This window comes from Miniopterus natalensis, chromosome 6 (genome assembly GCF_054644295.1).
Source record: "Miniopterus natalensis isolate mMinNat1 chromosome 6, mMinNat1.hap1, whole genome shotgun sequence".
NCBI classification, from domain to species: Eukaryota; Metazoa; Chordata; class Mammalia; order Chiroptera; family Miniopteridae; genus Miniopterus; species Miniopterus natalensis.
In genome coordinates this window covers 51646499-51665016 of record NC_142086.1, presented here as the reverse complement: position 1 = coordinate 51665016, position 18518 = coordinate 51646499, and the positions used below count along the sequence as shown (strand labels likewise).

Genomic DNA, 18518 nt, shown 5'->3' with positions numbered 1-18518 from the left:
CAGTGACTCATCATTGATGTTTCTCTCTCTCTCTCCCTCTCCCTTCCTCTCTCTGAAATCAATAAAAATGTATTTAAAAAACATTCCGATCACTTCAACCCGGACTTTCACTATCTTCTGACAACTCCAGCTGCTGAATCATTAGTCTCATTTCCAGATGTGCTTACACTTTCCTAGGTGTTAAGTATAACCACTGACTGTTCTGTAACTAGAATGGATTTTAACATACATAACTTATAGGATATGAACAAAAATTCAGAAACATGAATAAAACATAAAATTACTTGTAGCCCCATCACTTAAACACATTCATGTTTGACATTTCATTGTTCCGTATAGTATGATTTCCTGTTTGTGTGCAGTTGCAAGCTGTAACTTTGCCAAATTTTATTTGTTTAACTTTATATTATTTTATTTATTTATTTAAAATATGCCTTTATTGATTTCAGAGAGAGGAAGGGAGAGGAAGAGAGAGAGAGAAACATCAAAGATGAGAGAGTCGTTGATCGCTGCCTCTTGTACACCCCGACTGGTGTCGAGTCTGCAACCCGGGCATGAGCCCTGACTGGGAATCAAACAGGGATCTCCTGGATCATAGCCTATGCTCAACCACTGAGCCATGCCCAGCCAGGTTTATATATTTTTTAAATTAAAGTAATGCATGCATTTAGTTTTAAAAGTCAAATAGTGCTATAGGCCTATTATTTTTAAAAAAACAAAACCACATTATTCTGCTACACCTAATACCACATAACATTATCTCTAAGTCTGTTTTCTTGAGTCAATTATTTTCAACTCTTCAGTGTTTTGCTTCAGGAATTTGTGGTCTAATTTCCAAATGTTGTACTTTACCATTATTTCCTGAGTTTTCCTTTAATTTTAGATATTATTCATTAACTTCTCACAATGAGATTAGGATTTAGCTTTCTTATTAGATCCTGCCACCTTCCTTTGCACACACATCCCCTCTGCCTAGCTTGTCAATATGAGTAATGCCCATTACAAAACTCAATATTAATTACTTGCATTATTCATAGCTTAACCATTTTTGAAGATTTACTCCAACTTTTTGTTTTTCTCTTTCTGATTCTGGCTCTGGACATGTCTGAATCTCTGCTTGAGTCACTGTTAAATTATGATCATTTTTATTGACTCCATGCTGGGGTAGAGTTCAGATGAAAGTGGAGACACCAAGGCAGAGAAAGCTGAGAGGTGTACTAGAGTGGAATCCCAAACTTCACTGAGACCACTTTGCACATTAACTACTGTCTATGAGTATTAATGGAGAAACATTAATTTAGTTGTATAGCAAAATGTTTGACACAGCAGTCATATGTTGAGTCCACTAATTTACTACTGAAACATCTTCCTGACCAAAAATTTTCCCTACATTCACTGTTTTGTCTATATGTTCTTTTTTAGGCCATTAAAAATGATCTCTGGGAACTCCCACTAAGTGAAAAAATTATCCCTAAATCTGATGTTTTGGACTTAAAAATATTTCTAATATTTTTGGTTGATGATCCAGATCTAAAGTTGGCTTGATTTCAGAGTTTCTTCATATGGAGGAGGGGGTCCTAAAGCGCTGAGACATGGAACAGGATGCAGGCCGGCATTCTGAGCTGGAAGGTGAATTCCAACAGTTGGATTCACAGCTGCTTCTGTCCCTGGAAAGAGAAAGATGAAGATTTGTAATCCTTCCACTCAGCATAAAACAGATGTATGTGAAGTGCCTAGTGAAAGCTGACATTTCTTGAATCGCTGGAGCAACAGCAAATTATTTGTGCACTTAGGGGAAAATTTGCAATCATCTTAGTCACTATAGCAAGGAAATTTGCTCTCAGGAACTGATTACTGTAGCTGCCCCTTATTGGTGGTTTTGCTTTCCCCAGTTTAGTTAGCCAAGGTCAACCATAGTCCAAAAATATTAAAGGAAAAATTTCAGAAACAAATGATTGGTAAATTTTAAATCTCATGCTGTTCTGAGTAATGTGATGAAATCCTGAGCCATCTCACTCAGTCCCACCCAGGATGTAAATCGTCCCTTTGTCCAGCGTATCCATGCAGTATATCTACCTGCCCACTAGCCACTTAGTAGCCGTCTAGGTTATTAGACTGACTGTCCAAGTATTGCAGTGCTTCTGCTCAAGTAACTCTTGCTTTACTTAATGTTCCCAAAGCCATTCACATAACTTTTATTAGAGTATGTTGCTATAATTGTTCTATTTTATTGTTATTGTTGTTAATCCCTTACTGTCTTTAATTTATAAATTAAACTTTATCATAGGCATGTATGCACAAGGAGAAATAGAATATGTAGTACATATATTCTGTACTATCCGCAGCTTCTGGCATCCATCCACTGGAGGTCTTAAAAAGTATCTCCCACAGGTAAGAGGGGACTACGGTATATCATCATTGACTAACCCATCAAGAAGCATTTACAATTTAGCAGCTGAAGCTAGAAGAAATACCATTTTTGGTAGGTCAGGAAAAAAAATTCTTGTATACGGTAATGGCATTTTAGCTAATGCTCCCATCATGGGAAATACAAATCTCACTAGAAACATTAAAATGTTACATCTGAACTTCATTATTTTATATGTATGCTCTGAAAGCTGCAACTAATGCAATTAATTACTTTAAAATTTTTCTTCATGATGAATAGTAAAAATGTTAAGTTGTGAAAAGTTTGCAATTAAAGTATACACACACAATAAAGAAAAGGCATTCTTAAATTTTAAATTTTGAAATCAAAGTTCTTGACTTTTAGATTATGCAAACAACAAACCATTAAATGTTAAAAACAAGCATTTTCTTCCTCAAACTGATCACCTCAAGAGCCCATGCACTTATGCCAATAGCTCTTTTGGAAATCTTCTACTAGTATTTTCCTGAAAGACTGTTTTGGAATCACAGAAAATCAATAGTAATATTTTATAACCATTTCTTTCTTTATATTCTTTCCTTTTTTTATATGGATCTTTACCTGTCTGGGAATGATTCTTCCCAAAACAATAGTAACAACTGCAAATTCACATTTAAAAAGAAACAAGGCCCTTAATCTAAACAGCCAATTTTTTTTTTTACTGCTTTTGCACATTAAATTTAATTGTAATACAGCCACGCCCGATCAGTTATACATTCTCTCTGGCTGTTCTTTGTGTTTTAATGTCGGAAGTAAGTACTCCCACAGGGACCCTATGGCCTACAAACTCAAACGTATCTCCTATCCCGCCCTTATAATAGAAAGAGTTTGCAGACCTCTTTCTTAAAGGATTAAGATTTGATATGATCGAGATCTTTTTACCATGCCACAGTCTAGAGAAGCTATGTATTAGGCAGTAGCTGCATCACAGGAGCCCATGTGTAGATGGCTCAAAATTATTACTTTGGAGTGGGTAACATTTATTTAGAATCATGGATTTTCATATATTTAAATATGTTTTATTTTGTATCTCACTGGTTTGCAGAGAAAAGCATAATAACTCAAATATTAATATAATATGTGAAGGGTAGAGTTAGATTTAGAATATGTCTTACCTCCTGGTTCAGCACTTTAATTAAGGAGTTACTTATTTAGTTGAAGAATTGACTTTTAGGCTATTACATAATCTTTTTGTTTCTCAGTTTTTGTTCAGGTAGTAAAGATAATGATAATATCTGCATCTATAAAAGCAAGGCTATATGAATGTAAACTGCTTAAAACAAACCCTGGCATACAGTCATTACTCATTAATGGTTCATTATGATTATTACTAGTATAAATATTAGTATTAGTATTATTCGTGTATCAAGAACTATACTATGCTAGAAATATGCATATTTTCTTTTATTTAAATTATTATTTCCCAATCTATCTTATTTTAATGGTCAAATAATATTTCAATCATTATCATTATTAATGTTATAACAGAAATTCTTAAGTGAGACATCTTGTGGCATTAGAGTCTTGCAGTTAGGAAGTTTAGGAGGATGTCAGCTGAGCCTGAGGGACTTGATAAAACAGAGTTAACACTGATAAAGTGTACTTGCCCAAGGACTTCCCTCCATTGTAGGCACTTGTACTGAGCCCCACCCATTCTCCAGGTGAACTGCCCCTAGAAAGCTCAATACAAAGTCAATGGCAATTTAGTTATCATTCTGCCTGGAGTGGTCAATCAGATTGACTTGAGAGTTATTAGCTCAAATGTGTTTCCATCACTGCCATTATCAATACTGTGCTCCAGGCAACAGAATATTGACAATTGCCCTCTGGGGTAGGAAAGTTTTATTGTTACCTCCTTAATACAGATTTGGCTACTGCTCTTGAACTTGCAGTGAATCCACAAGGCATTCATTTGATAAACATAACTAAGACATTGTGTTCAGAGAGCTTTTGTAAAATTGAACATATATCAGTTTTCAATTCCTTTCAACTCATGTTTATGTACCATGTGATTGGGAGGGGAGCAAGCATTATTTTTATCTTTTGACAAATTAAGAATCTGAGAGGTCAGTTAAAAGTTCCTGCAAAAATCCTATGGTTTTGACAGAACTGTTGGTGAAGGTATTAGAATCTGTTGTTTAACTGTGTAAAACCAATACACTTACTGCTGAGTGTATTTCAGATTTCCCGCATGCTTAAGAATCACACCAATGAACTTGGCTTATTTTAATGTGTCCTTTCTACCTCTTTTCAATCTTTTCCATTCTCTATCTCACCCTTTTCTTTTATATGGGGGTGACTAAGAATGCCTGAACTTGAGTCACAGTTCTTTCATCTACTAATTGTGTTGCTTAATCTCTAAATGCCTTTGTTCCATCACCTTTAGAAGGTTCAGAATGATAGTGAACCCCTTATAGAAGTATAGGAAAAAATAAATGGTATTAGAAATGTCAAGTGTTAACACAGAGCATGACACATGGTAAATGCTCAATAAATGTGGGCAGTTACAATGATCCTGCCCTTCCATGAAACTGTGTGAATAAAATACTCTCCTTACCTAAAGGAATCACAGAATATTTCCAGGTAGAACATAAAGTACAGATAAGTGACATTTAAAATGGATCTTAACACAGACAGAATCCTGGGTGTGGTGAGGGGGAGAAGGGAGCAGAGTGTAGGGCCTGCCCTTGTCTGTCTCTCTAGCCCTCCTTCACCTCCTGGACTTGGAGCATTCACATTTAGATTGGCATTTCTACTTGCCCTGAAATAAGAAAAGGGAAATATTATCTGAAATAACAGAAGAAATGGGGTCAGGGTGAGTAGATAGTTGAAAGGCAGCATTATCAGGGAAATCAGCTCTGAGGAGAAGCCAAAATAAGTGTCCCCAGGAGTCTCACCTCAAGGTCTTCTTAGGAAGGCAGGGGACCTGCTTGCTGCTATGTCAGGGCTGAGGGGACCCAGCTCTGATATACATGAAATAGAATGAAAGATTTCAGTGTAGATTTTATAGTAACATTATTTTTTGTTAAAAAAAAAAAAAAGAGGAGAGATAATGGCAAGGATCCTTCTCGTAGGCTCTCAAATTTTCTTTTCTAATGAACACTAGATTGTTTTTCTGTCTCCTGCTCTTCCTACTTTTCTTACCCCCTAAACCCCAAATCTTTTTGTCTTTATTTTCTTTAAATGTCTTACTTTATAAATAAGGGCTTTTATTCAGCTTCACAACCTTATTTTCAATGAAAACTTATTATCATTCACAGTTTCAGTGAATTATAAAAACAGTTGTTTATAAAAAACTTTAAAATACCTTTTAATGACTTCTTTAATCTCATTGTCTTACTTTTGTCATTACTTACTTTTTCAAACACGCATTTAAAACTAAACAATTAATCTAACAAACCCAAAACATTTTGTTTTGTTTTCTTTCTTTCTTTTTCTCAATTAGGAGTATTCTCTATCTATTCTCCGTTGGTCTTACAAGTTGATCACAAATGATAGACATTTAGGATACAAGTGGTTGTGTGAGAATTTTAATGATTTTCTCTCCTATCACTACCATTACTAAAAAATGGATACATCCCTTTAAAAAATCACTTTCTGTGGCCCAATATGCATTTTCACTCTTGATTTACACATTTGAGGGGGAAAAACAGTTGTAAATCTGTGTTTTCTGTTGAATTATCAGAAAAGAGGGATTCCAAGAAGCTTCATGAACATAGGTAAAATAATGGGATTAAAAAACACATTGGAACACTACTTTGTTTTTGCTGCTGATACAAGTGCTAAAAAAATAATAAACCTGAATTACACTAGAATTGTTAGTTTCTGATGGTTGGAAGAGGAGAGCAAGAAGGTCTCAGAGACTACTTCACGGATTATCCCATTCCCGAAGACATAATGGCAGCAAGTGGGTCCTTTCTGAGCCTATAGCAAGGGTGCTAATAGAAAACAGGATCAGATGACTTGTGGATGGAGGAAGGATAATCAGGGAAGAAGGGGCCATCTAGAAGATCCGGGGACTGGGACTTGGAAGAAGAGTTGGGCTTGAAGCAGAGTCAGGTACAGTGGAGCTTTGGTTCTCGAACTTAATTCATTCCGAAGACTGCTCCAGAAGCAATTCATTTGAAAACTGAAATCCCCCCCCCATTAGAAATAATGTAAATTGAATTAGTTTGTTCCAGACCCCCAAATGATTCCCTGTTTTAACCTTTCTCAGTTGTCTGTGATCATTGTTTTGTGAGCACTTTCATACCCCAGCTTCACCAGCTCTCTTGATGGCCTCTTTATGTTTTACAATCATTGATTTCTCCATGCCAGTACTCAGTGGCCAGATCAGACATGAGAACACCTCTATCGTAGTTTGCAATTCTTTCTTTTTAAAATTCTATCATTGTTCTCACAACTTTCCTTTTCACTTTGCTGCTATTATTAATCTTCTTAGAACCTATGTTGATTTACTGTACATATTTAATAATAATAAGCAGCAACAAGAGCAAAAAAAAGACCACAGAAATGTTCACAGCACAATTTCCTTACATGTTAACAGGCGAGGTTTAGTGGTAAACTGACTCATAGCCACGCATTCTCTCCTTTGCTTGTCTCCTGAGAGGTGCAAGACTGATCACACAGGTATGAGCATAAAAAGGTTGTAGGTCAAGAACCAAAATTTTATTTGACAACTGAGACATTTTTCCATGAACAACTTGGCTGAGAACTGAATTGTTCAAGATGGGAGATGTTCAAGCACCGAGGTTTGACTGTAACATGATTTTAGGGATTACATAAAATAAATAGGTTTTAATATTAGTCCTTAAAATATCTTCAACTTCAAACTGTAGGTTCCTTCTCCCCTTACTCTTCATCTTTCCCTTCCCCTCCCCTTTCTTGACTTTCTTCTGTGTGTTTTTTTTTAAATGAAAAATGAATTTTTATTAAAATGTACAGGTATTGATAACATTCACTTCTACATTTTAAATGCTTAAAAAATGTATAATACTTTCCTGGTCCACCCATGATACCACAAATGGAAAGATATCCTTCTTATTCTTTTTTTTTTTTTTAAATGTTTCTTTATCTTTATTGTTGAGACCACTACAGATGTCCCCCTTTTAACCCCACTGATCTCTCTTCTGGTCTTTACCCTCCTCTTTTTTCTCTAACAATATCTCCCTTTTTTTCTTACCCTCCATGTGTATAAGAGATATTAATTCTCTCTTAATGGTGCATAAAGAGCTTAATCATAGCATGTTACAGTCTTGGAAACATAGATCCTATGAGAGGGGAAGAAAACAGAAATCTGAGCAATGGATCAGCAAAGAACTGTGAAAAGATATAATTATTGGTCCAGGGGATGCTATTGGGGTCAGAGTGTTTGGCTGAGATTTTCCAGGACATTTCCTAGACAAAAATCTCATCAGACATTCAGATGGGCTAGGCTGGTAAGGCCTTCCTTAAACACCTTTGATGAGGTCCTCAAGACAAGTATTTTCCTTTCTCTCTTCAATATTTCTAATAAAGAAAATTGGCAACCTGAGCCATGTAATATTGTCAGAAACTGCTAGTGAGAGAAAATTCCTATTTTGTGTATTTTATTATCAGTAAAGTTCAGTCCACTTCAATCTCTAATAATCAGTCAAAATTATCCCCTTGGCTCTATTCAGTTGAGGCAACCTCCATGGGATCCTGAGAGTCAAACTTCTCAACCAGAGGTCAACGAAGAGCAGAGCTATTTCAACTAATAAATTCAGCAAATAGGGGTAGTAACATGAAATGAACCCTGAAGAAAGTAAAATAAAGACTAGGAGGAACCCAAAGTTAATATAGCAAATCTAGTATCTCCATTAAAATTTTTCAATGAACCGTTTCCTACATTCTGTATTTAGAAGGGAACAACCCGCCAACCCCTTTGCGCTCAAGGGGTGACAGGGAGTCCACAAACCCTGTTTCATATTCTAACATGTCATCAGTATCCTCAAGTAAGTTCTCATTTCCCCCCCATTCTGAACAGTGCCTGTGAGGAAGACTCAGCCAGTGCACCCATAGCCTGCAGAGTGGGTGTAGAAAGGCCACAATAGCCACAATAACTGCATTCAGCTCCAAGCTGTGAGCACACAGTTTGTGGGGGTTGTGAAGGTAGAGGCTCCTGGTTTTGGCCCTTCTCCCCATTTTTAACCATAAAAAGATCCTGGTAGTGGTTTTCTTACTTCCTTTTCGGAAAACAGCTTCTTCTGTGGAAATATTAGGCAGAAAGAATCATTTGTCTGGAGAAGTGAAAGCATAATGAGGATCCAGTGGGGAAGGGAAATCCAGTGTGGGTCTGGGTTTCCTTAAAACATGACTCCCTGGAATATTGACTTCCAAAAATTACTAGTTAAGAAGAGGTGACTAGAGATTCCAGAGAATACCACTTCCTAAATTACTCTTTTTTATTTTGTTTTAGAGAGGAGACAAAAAAATGGCAAGAAGCACAACTCTGGGAGCCACATCCATAGCAAAGAATATGTGAAGGACTGTTCACCACCTGTACAGCGCTGCTGAGCATCCAGGGGACAGGGTGGGAGATGGACAATGGATGGGACAACCTAACACCCAACCCAGTGCAGATGAAGGAAAAAAATATTGAAAAGAGGCAACTGAACCTGTGGTCTCCAAGATAGAAATCAATAAAAGAGAACTTTGTAATACAGCTTAAGCTAGGGAGAGTTTAATTGTTTCTTTATCAAAGTAAGACCCAGAGCTATACTAGTGGAACTAAGGAGGAATGGATAGAGTAAGGAAGGGAGTGAGGATTCTGGAGAGCAATGTCTACTATTAAGGAATCGCCATATGGAAATATCTGGAGGTTCAGGATATAAGCTGAACTTAGTGTAGGTGGTTAAGCCATGAATGCCCTGCCCAAATTTTCTTTGGCTTCCTACCCTTAATTCTGGACAATTTGAAGTCTATTACTTGACTTACAGCAAAGATCTATGTGGATCTATTTATTCAGTAGAGTGAGAAAAGTAGATAGCATCCTCTAAGAGAAGTAATAGCCATTTTTCCAAGTTAGTATTTAGGAACCAGAAATAATCTCTGAGAAGCCCTTGACCTAATGCCTAGAGCTTGTTAGATGTGAAAAAATTTTGACTATGTTATTTAAAAATAAAATAATTTTTCTCAAGTATTTTCTTGTCCTGTCCATAATGACTTCAGGATAATATAGAGAATGTGGTCCCAATGCCCAGCACTCGGTGCTATCACGTGCAGATTTTTGAATTACCATATCCCCTTTGACCCCTTCTCTCACACACCTGTTCAGGCAGGTTCAGGCAAATTCAAAAGCATGCGTATAAACCACCATCCGGGGAATATGAAAACATTAAATAAGTGAGGGTATAACTGTGACACATAAAGTGCTTTAAAATTATAACAGTAAAAGTAGGTAACTTACTTAAATCAAAAAAACTTTTTTTTTTTTTTTTTTAAGATTCCAGGAAGACTAGAAAAGTCTTCCTTACGGTAACAGAAGAACTGAAAGGACTAGGATGAATTCCCTCTTTAGAAACTGAAGTAAGTTGAAAGGAACATAATTGCATTTGTTTATTGAATACTTCTAGTTAAATAAAGAAAAATAGGCCAAGGTGACTGTGTTGACCCCTTTGACTCATGTATTTTTTTAGAAGGTCAGTGACCCTATTTCCCTCTGTGTTCAAAGGAAAGTAATTTTGATTTCAGGAGAAATAACTATTTTCATTGAAGATTTTAATTATCTTTCCAAAAACAGCCATTTCTCAAATTGACAATGTTTCCCTTGGTAAATAATGACTTTTAAAAAGTCAATAGTGAATATAATCACTAAACCTTAGAGTAATGAACTTTGATATTAAAACATTTTAGTTTATTTTTATCCCACTTTTTATTTAGCTGTTAGTTTTCCCAGGACATGCTCTACACTCTCTATTGGAAATCTTATCTGGCCCAAGTTTCTGAAGTGCAAGTTGTTAATCTCTACTAAGCACTCTTGAGGCAACTGTAGTATACAGTGCAGGGGCTTAGAGGGAAAGTCTAATAACAGACGTTCTGGATGAGGCCAAGGCTTGGAGTTAATAATAACTGTATGACCTCAATTTTCTCCATTCCTTACTTCCTAGTGCAGACAGGAAAATAATAGGGAGGACATGGTTCAAGGGGTGGGGTGGGAGAAGGCAGGATTAGGGAGCTGCCAATGTGTCTGGGGAGAAAAAAATATGAGTATTTATACTCCCTGCCAATTCCAAGGTTTTCAGGCTCTGCGTTGGCAGAGGACCATTTGGAAAGTGTGGTTCAATGTTACTGTTGTAAGTGAGGCTATGAACACAGGGCAATATAAACTGATAGCAAAATCTCAGAAATACTTCCCTGCACCTTAAACCGTACCACTCACTAGAAGTGGCCAGCCCTGTATATCTCCTCTTTCTGTGCGTCGACTGTGTAAAATGTTTAGGTTCTATCCCCATACTCAACTATAAATCATTTTTCCAAGACACACGTGTTTTTGTTGTATGGGGGTCTCTTTCTTCTAAAGTTTTCTCATTTAAACTCTCTCCCCAGTGCATACTTTTGAATCTTCAATAAACCATGTCTTGTAAATTCACAAATCTGCTTTTCAGAGATTAGTTTTTTCATTCACCACAAAACCATAAGGTTTCAAAGAGCAAGTCCAGAAATGTGCAGGCAGTTTACCATAAACAGAGTCCAAGTCTCCGACAGCAAAAACAGCCACGGTGCCTCTTGAGGAACCGATTCTGCTTCTCCGCAGCCAGCCCTGAAGGCAGAAGAGCACTGCCCCGCAGAGCAGGGCCACCAGGAAGATCAGCAGGAAGAACCTGGAGCCAGAGAATCAGGAGAGGAGTGAGGTGGGGCAGCCGGGAACTGCAGACTCCCATCACTACCTGAAAAGGCGACAGGGACTCAACAGGAGTGACTGCAAGTAGTCCAAGGGGCTGAGTTCCTTATGCACCGCCCCCCCACCTCCACTTGCACATTTTCACTGAACCTGGATGTAGGCTGAGCTCAGAGTGGGTTGATCTTGCCAGGTGAGCATAATTGTTTTCTCTTTGGAAATTGGAAGGTTGTTCTAGGGAGCATGCTTTGGCTCTTTAATCCATTTATCCAATTTTCCTTTCATTCAGCCATAAATCCATTCATTCCACCAGGATTTAAACAACTGAACAGATTTTATATGTTGGGGTTGGGGATTCAAAGGTTGACAAGATAAGACATAGTCTTTGTCTTTGAGGAGCTATCTAAAAGAGAAAATTGGTAATGCTTAGTTTGGAAAGTACGAAGGCCAATATTTAGGAGGTTATAATAACTAAAAATTTCTAAAAGCCTAGCTCGTAAAAGAGGCAGTAGTCTTATTTTGAATGTTTTTTAAGGCCAGAACTAAAATCAATAGAAGAGGCATTTCAGAAGATATCAAGAGAAGGAACAATAATTTTACCTTTCAAGATTTCATCTAGGGAGCGAACTATTATTCTTAAAAACAGTAAGCTCCCTGTTATAGAAAGTATTTAAGTAAACACTGGACGACAACTTTAAAGTGATGTTTCTACATATATGGATTCATATGACCTCTATTATTTTCTTAAGAGGTACGATTTCATGTGCCATGTCAGCTATTTAGGGAAAGGATTACGTATATGCCACCAAAGGTTTTTATAAAACAAAGTGAACGTGTACTTACCAGACATACCAGTCATTCGGGTACTGATGTTTATAGTTTATGCACCTGGTGATAAAGAAAGAACAATTAATGTTGGACCTCTAAATGGCCCAAACCTATTCTTTTGGACCGTAATATTTGTTTGGACTACACCTGTTTCCCCAACAATCACTTACTCACTGCCAGTCCCCCAGCACAGTTAAGCACGTGTTTCCCGAATGTCCACTTCATTCAAGGCACTGAGGACACATGCCAATGGAGACCACCCGGGACTTAAACGGGTCATTGCATCGTAGTAGATCTGAAGCTAGAGTTTCAAACCCTGCTGTGCACTGAGAAGATGGTGACTAACCTTCCAGGGCTAACATGTCCTAGGTATTCGGAGATGACCATTCTAAGCTGTTTATCCTGAGATCTAGAGCTCTTTAAAATGCAAATTCTCCAGGACGGTTACGGGGCCTATTAACCTTTGATATCTTGGTTTGGAATAGCAACCCTGCAATCCTGGCTGTGAAAAGAAGTTGGGATAAAAGGAAAAGGAATGAGTGTGGCCAGAGAGAGGTCCCACGTACCCAGCACTTAGGAGTTGATTTGTTCAGTCAGGAGGGTCAACTCATTTGTGTGTTTCAGCACAATTTGATTGTTCCTAAGATAAGTTTAGAAAGCCCACCCAGAATCAAAGTTCACAGTGTGATTTTTAGGAGGTTTAACTCCTCGGGTTTGGACACGTGCTATTCCTCCCAGAGTCCCTCCCTTGGCCAGACATTGTGCTTTGAACATATATTTGTTGATGGACTCTTTTCAGGCCTCGGTAGATGGGCTGCTGTTAAAATATCTGGGATTAAATCGTGGAAAGCTGTTCATCACAGCCCAATAAGCTTCGGAGAGGGAGCTGCACTTAATCATGTCTTCAGCCATTGTTAAAATAACACTCGGCACTTTTCGGCTTGAAAGCATTCATAAATGTCAGCTAATTTATTGCTCCCAACATGTCCGAGGAGAAAGTGTGCCCTGTTTATCACCTTTCTCTTCAGAAATGATTTTTTAACATATGTGAGCGTCAACTTAAAAATTTTACCCCAAATATTTAAGACAAAACTCAATCACCCATACAAGAAGTTTTTTGGGGATGTTTGTTTTGTTTTTGCACCTAGAGGGTTTAGCCAAATGCCCAGGTACAGATGGCTGGGGGAAAATGGCAGCTGAAGTATGACTTTAAAAAGCATCTTAAGAGAGTAATCTCAATAGAAGATTTTAAAGATAATGAATGGTACATTCTCTTAAAGGAATATTATCTATTCATCAAGAAATGTAGATTTATGTTTATAATTAAAAGCCTTGATATGTAAAATAACATAGTGCTCTCATTTTGACTTTGTGTATATTTTCTTTTATACAGATGCAATGATTTCACTAAACAGGTATTATATAGTTTTATATATATATATGTGTGTGTGTGTGTGTGTATAATTACTAACAATGTTTGCTTCTCTTGAAGATGGTATCATGAGGTACTTTATCTTTTCAATATTTTATATTGTTTAAATTTTTATAATGTACATATATCACCTTTGTAGCCATAAAATTTTTAAATATTATGTTAAAAATATAAAAAATTTAAAAAATGCAGTATCCCACTTTAGAGATGGATATAAGAAACTGTTCTTGGTGACTTAGCCAAATAAAATAACAGAAGGCTCTTGTTTTTGGGTCTTGAAATCTAAGCCCATGACCAGGAATGCGGGTTGCTTCATTTCCCTCCACATATAAATCTCTGCTTCTTTTCTTTACATTTAAAGATAGATCATATACTTATTATAATGTTAATTCTAAATCTAACTACCTCATTTTATTTGTTAGCTTTAATTTTTGAGCCACTCAATATTTTTTCCGGTGCTAACAGTTATGCAAACTGACTTATTTCATGTTCTCTGTCTGACCCTGTGCACCTACTGGTAGATTTTCTGATATGCAACAAAATGCTCAGGAAGTAGTTAGCTGAAAAAATGCAAAGTGATGATGTAATTTAAGAATTGCAGACACCTTTGGGATCATTTATTTCCCCCTTAGGATTTTACAAACTCTGCCACTGAGACCCAGAGTGGGGAAGTAAGTGGGGAGGTCACTGGCTGCCCAGAGAACTTAAACTAGATTATCGGTCTTCCCTCCCACCATTATTTCCATGTCTTTCTCAAGTTCAATTTTTAAACAGAAGTTCTTTGAATTGTTAGAAAAAGTACCTGGACTGTAACAATATTCCAATTATACTCAAATTTTAAATATAAGATTTTCAGTGTAGAAAGTTACATATTTTAAAGATGAAGTTATTGTCTTCAGATTTGTATATGCCTCGTGAAATTGAGATAAGGGTATACAAAAAAACAAAACACCTGGGGAAAATGAGAACTGACCATGTTTCAGGAAGACATTTCCGATATCAGACTTCTCTAGAAGTCGTTGTTGAAGGTGGTCCTTTTTGTCCCTCCCAGAATGACGACTGCTCTCTTTACTTGGTTGCTGTGGAGATGATTTCTGCTCCACAGGGATAGTTAGTGGAGTTGATCTTTATTACTCTTCTCAGGGTTGAGAAAATGTGGACCTAAAATTAACTACAAACTCATTATTTGATAAATTTAAGAATGTATCCCAGTCATTAAGTGGCACATGACTGTGAAGGGAACCAAACTTTTGCCTTTTGGGATATTGATTTTAAGCTATTTATTAGGAAACAAAAGACTCAGAAAGAACCCTTGACCCTCCCTCTCCCTTTCTGTGTAAGAGATTCAGGTGGAAAGGCCTACTCAAGGAAGGGGATCTTAGGATGTTAGCCTTAGTTTAATTTAAATTAAATATGATAAATATGAGGGCTTCAGTCAGAGGCCAGTTAGCTAGATACGATGTGTCCCGTTGTCTCTGAGTTGCCTAGCAAATATTGACCTGCCTCGTATGCTCCACTCTTCCTCAATGACCTGTAAATGGCCCAGTCGCACTTTTGAAATCTAAGACCCAGTCCCCTTCTTTTTCCTTTGTCGAAAATGACATATATACCCAATTTTGACATATATACCCACTGTATTTGGAATTTTTATGCTTATATGAACTCACCATGGACATGTATTAAAATTTGGATTTTCTCCTGTTACTCTGTCTCTTAATTATTAGCCTGGCTAGAAAAACTTAGAAATTTGAAGAAAAAGTATTATGTACTTTTTGGCCTCCACAACTGTATATCAAAAGCACTCTGAAATGTATGCATAATACAGGTTAGAAATTTCATTAGTTTGCTTACATTTGAAACTGATTTATCCAGAAAGCTACCTCCTATCACTGATAAGATTTATGGATGTGGACACAGCCATAGATGATGTAATAATTCTTTCATGAACGTAAAGAACCCCTAAAACCTCAGTGGTGGAGAATGCTGTGAGCACAAATACCTAGAAATCAACTAGGCCTCTTACCCCCTATTTATTTAACAAAGCTGATGATAATAAAAATGGATTTATTTCAGCTTTTAGAAAAATCAAGGTATTTGCATTTAAAACAATTTACTTTTCTTTTTCCTGCATGGTTACACTGGTCATTTGAAACTCATTTGGGTCTTCTTCAATGGCTTGAGCCTTTTTTAGTCTTTGAATTTTGAAGGTGGCTTTTGCTATTTACTTACATTTCATTGTCTTCACACGGTGGGTCCGAGAGCACCAACTGAAACACAGGTTTAGAACAATAAAATCCAAACATCTCATCAGTCTAATCCTCTAATACAATAGCACCTAGAGACAATGCGGGTTTATATAATTTTGTGGGTTTTTTTTTTTTTTAAGTAAAGCTTCATAGCAGAGTCTATTGTCAGGCAAACAGAATTTTAATTGAAAAAAACAATCTCTGTGTAGATTTTCCAGCTCAGTAGTGATAAGAGATACATATTGTAAGCCAGATTCCTATCCTACACACCATTACAGATGAATGTCAAAATCTTTTTGTTTTTTAATACAGGCAGATTTTGCTTGCTCTAAAGAGCTTTTGTGCACCTTGCATTTTTCTTTGTTTTCATGTTTCAGCTAGATGATGGAGGTTAATTATTTGTATTATTTTCACACAAAGGAATCAAATTACCTATATGAAAACAGAAGTCCATGCCATTAGCATTCATGGGTATTAAATATATGCATGAAGGAGTGACTTTAACCTGTTCTAAAGCTAAGGTTGATTTAAGAGCACGTGGCATTCCTGTTGAGATTTACATTTCTCTCTTTATCAAAGAAGAAGGGAAAGTAATAGTTTTGATGGCTTTGTTTTAAAGGACCCAAACTTTAATCACTCTAACACAGTTAGCTTAGTTCTCTGTGTTGAGCCTTACAGGTTACTATAACTCACAATCACAGAGGAAAGAAAGTCCTCCTTTCTAGAGGTCTTGTTTGTTTGTTTGTTTTTCCTTGAAATGAGACTACTCCGTGCACAATAAGAAAATCTTTAAATGCCTTTTATATAAGATTCTAAATATGAGTTGATGAGGTTAGCAAAGTATTTTCCTGGTCTATAACACAGAAATATAAAGCCAAGTAAGCAGTTACAAAATTTAAAATGATACACATGGGAATTTTGTGTGAGATATGTCTTTTTTTTTTTCTTAATCTCAAACGCATCTTTGTCAGCGACTTATATTTCCTCCACCATGTTTATCTGGGTGAGGAGATTTGTGGGGCTGCAGATGGAGCCCTGAATTGGCCATCAGAGAGCATGGTAATGAACAATTTATAGGCACAGAACATGAGTTGCACTCTCTTTTGCTAGAATGCTGCAAATAGATTTGGATACTAACTGAGAGGAAAATGAACATTCAAATTTTGTCCATAAAGAGAGTTTATGTGTGAATAGATGAAATCATTTGGGATCCACTTGAACAGATAAACAGATAAAGCCAGCATTTCGCTTTTAAGTCACTTCCTAATCTTCTGGTGTACTACACCCTAGCAAGGAGAAAGTACACAGGATTACATTATTACCACCTCGCTGCCAATGCAGTAGCTGTCAGGCTGCTGGAAATGGGGATCGAAGTCTTAATATATTTCAAACCTAAATCTCTGAGATACATTGCATTCAAGTAGCGCAGATACAGAGATGTAGGTATTAGCCTGAGTGAGATGCTAGAGCAGAGGAAACAAAATAAACTCTAACATGGTTCTGTCTACACTGTTCAGCAATGGAAAACTGTCAAGCACCAAGTGTGGTTGTAGGCAAGAGTAAACAAACATGTCTTACATGAACCCCTCCAGAGCATTTGATAAGTCAATGGCATTGTTTATTTAACAAAATTTACAGCATAGTAAAAGTAAGCAAAGGTTACATTGCACATATCACTTCAATAGCAACAGAACTAAATAAAGAAGAAATAAGACTAATAGCATGGACCATTTAGTTTTCCGTATCTTTGACCAACAAATATAAGTAGTCACAAGATTCTGGTAACACTTCCTTAAAGGGAACCTTTGAAATGTTTGAGTTAAGTTACCCAGAGAACAAATCAATAACTACTCAGGTCCTTAGAGGGCCTCTGAAAATATTTTCCCAGAAAAAGAGACAGTTACCTGGAAGAGTGGCAAACACCAGGTTCCTATGTTGGAGATCAGTGAGGTGATACTAAAAGGTCTGGATCTCGACATACTTAAGGGACAAGCTGCTCAAAGACAGCAGCTTTCCATCCCTGTTTGTTTCCCTCTTTCTCAGAACTTGGCTTCTCTGTAAATTATGCTCCCTGCCGCAGCTCTCGTTAATGATGGCTCCTTGTGACTGGGAAAGTGCGTGCCGGGGGCAGAAACGCTGGGTGCGTGCTCGCAGGTACTGAGAGGTCAAGGAATTTCAGGTTAAGGTCAGAACTTGCGCACTGTTTGTCAAGCCCTTAAAAGCAGGGGGCATACGTGCTGATCTGCAACACTAGCTGGCTGCTTAAACAACTGACGATATTCAAGTGCATGTTTTAGTCCAGGGTATTTCTCGGTTTTTCATAGAATCTTTTTTGCGCTTGGGACATTTCTTTGGTTTTCTTCCCCTGCTTGGTCTTCTTTGCTCTTTTTTCCCTACACATCGTTTTCAGTCCCAGATCTAACCTAACCTTGGGCATAAAGCTTTTCCTGCCTCATAATGATCACACTCGACTTTTAAACAGGTCACATTTCAATGTTTATTTTAATAAAACAACTCAAACGCAGCTGCCAACAAAAATGTTTGCCAAAATACTTAGGGAAATTCCAAAAAAGAACAATGAAGAGGCATAAGCTACTGTACATTAAGATATAAGGGTAGATAAATTTACAAAAATCAGTTCTGATGCACAATAAACAATAAGAAAAATGTACCAGAATAGAGCTCAGAAAAAAAAGAAAATAAACGTAGAGATTTATTTTTGCT

The 18518-nt window shown here is 37.0% G+C and overlaps 1 protein-coding gene across 1 annotated transcript; it reads right to left on the bottom strand.

Moving 5' to 3' along the window:
- Positions 1 to 1530: 1530 nt before the first annotated feature.
- Positions 1531 to 17773, bottom strand: TMEM207 (transmembrane protein 207). The gene is made up of 5 exons (XM_087817816.1): positions 17699 to 17773; positions 15778 to 15815; positions 12132 to 12176; positions 11129 to 11271; positions 1531 to 1667 (listed from the first exon to the last, which is right to left on the bottom strand). The coding sequence occupies exons 1-5, from the start codon at positions 17771 to 17773 to the stop codon at positions 1531 to 1533; spliced, it is 438 nt and encodes a 145-aa protein (XP_087673942.1).
- Between the last annotated feature and the right edge of the window lie 745 nt (positions 17774 to 18518).

Bases quoted from the DNA above. Each gene is read 5' to 3' on its own strand.
- TMEM207 (XM_087817816.1), bottom strand. From the start codon at position 17,773: ATGTCGAGATCCAGACCTTTTAGTATCACCTCACTGATCTCCAACATA. The intron at 15,816-17,698 runs GTAACTGTCTCT...CCTGTGTTTCAG, and splicing joins GGTGTTTGCCACTCTTCCAG to TTGGTGCTCTCGGACCCACC. The intron at 12,177-15,777 runs GTAAGTAAATAG...CTTTATCACCAG, and splicing joins CCGTGTGAAGACAATGAAAT to GTGCATAAACTATAAACATC.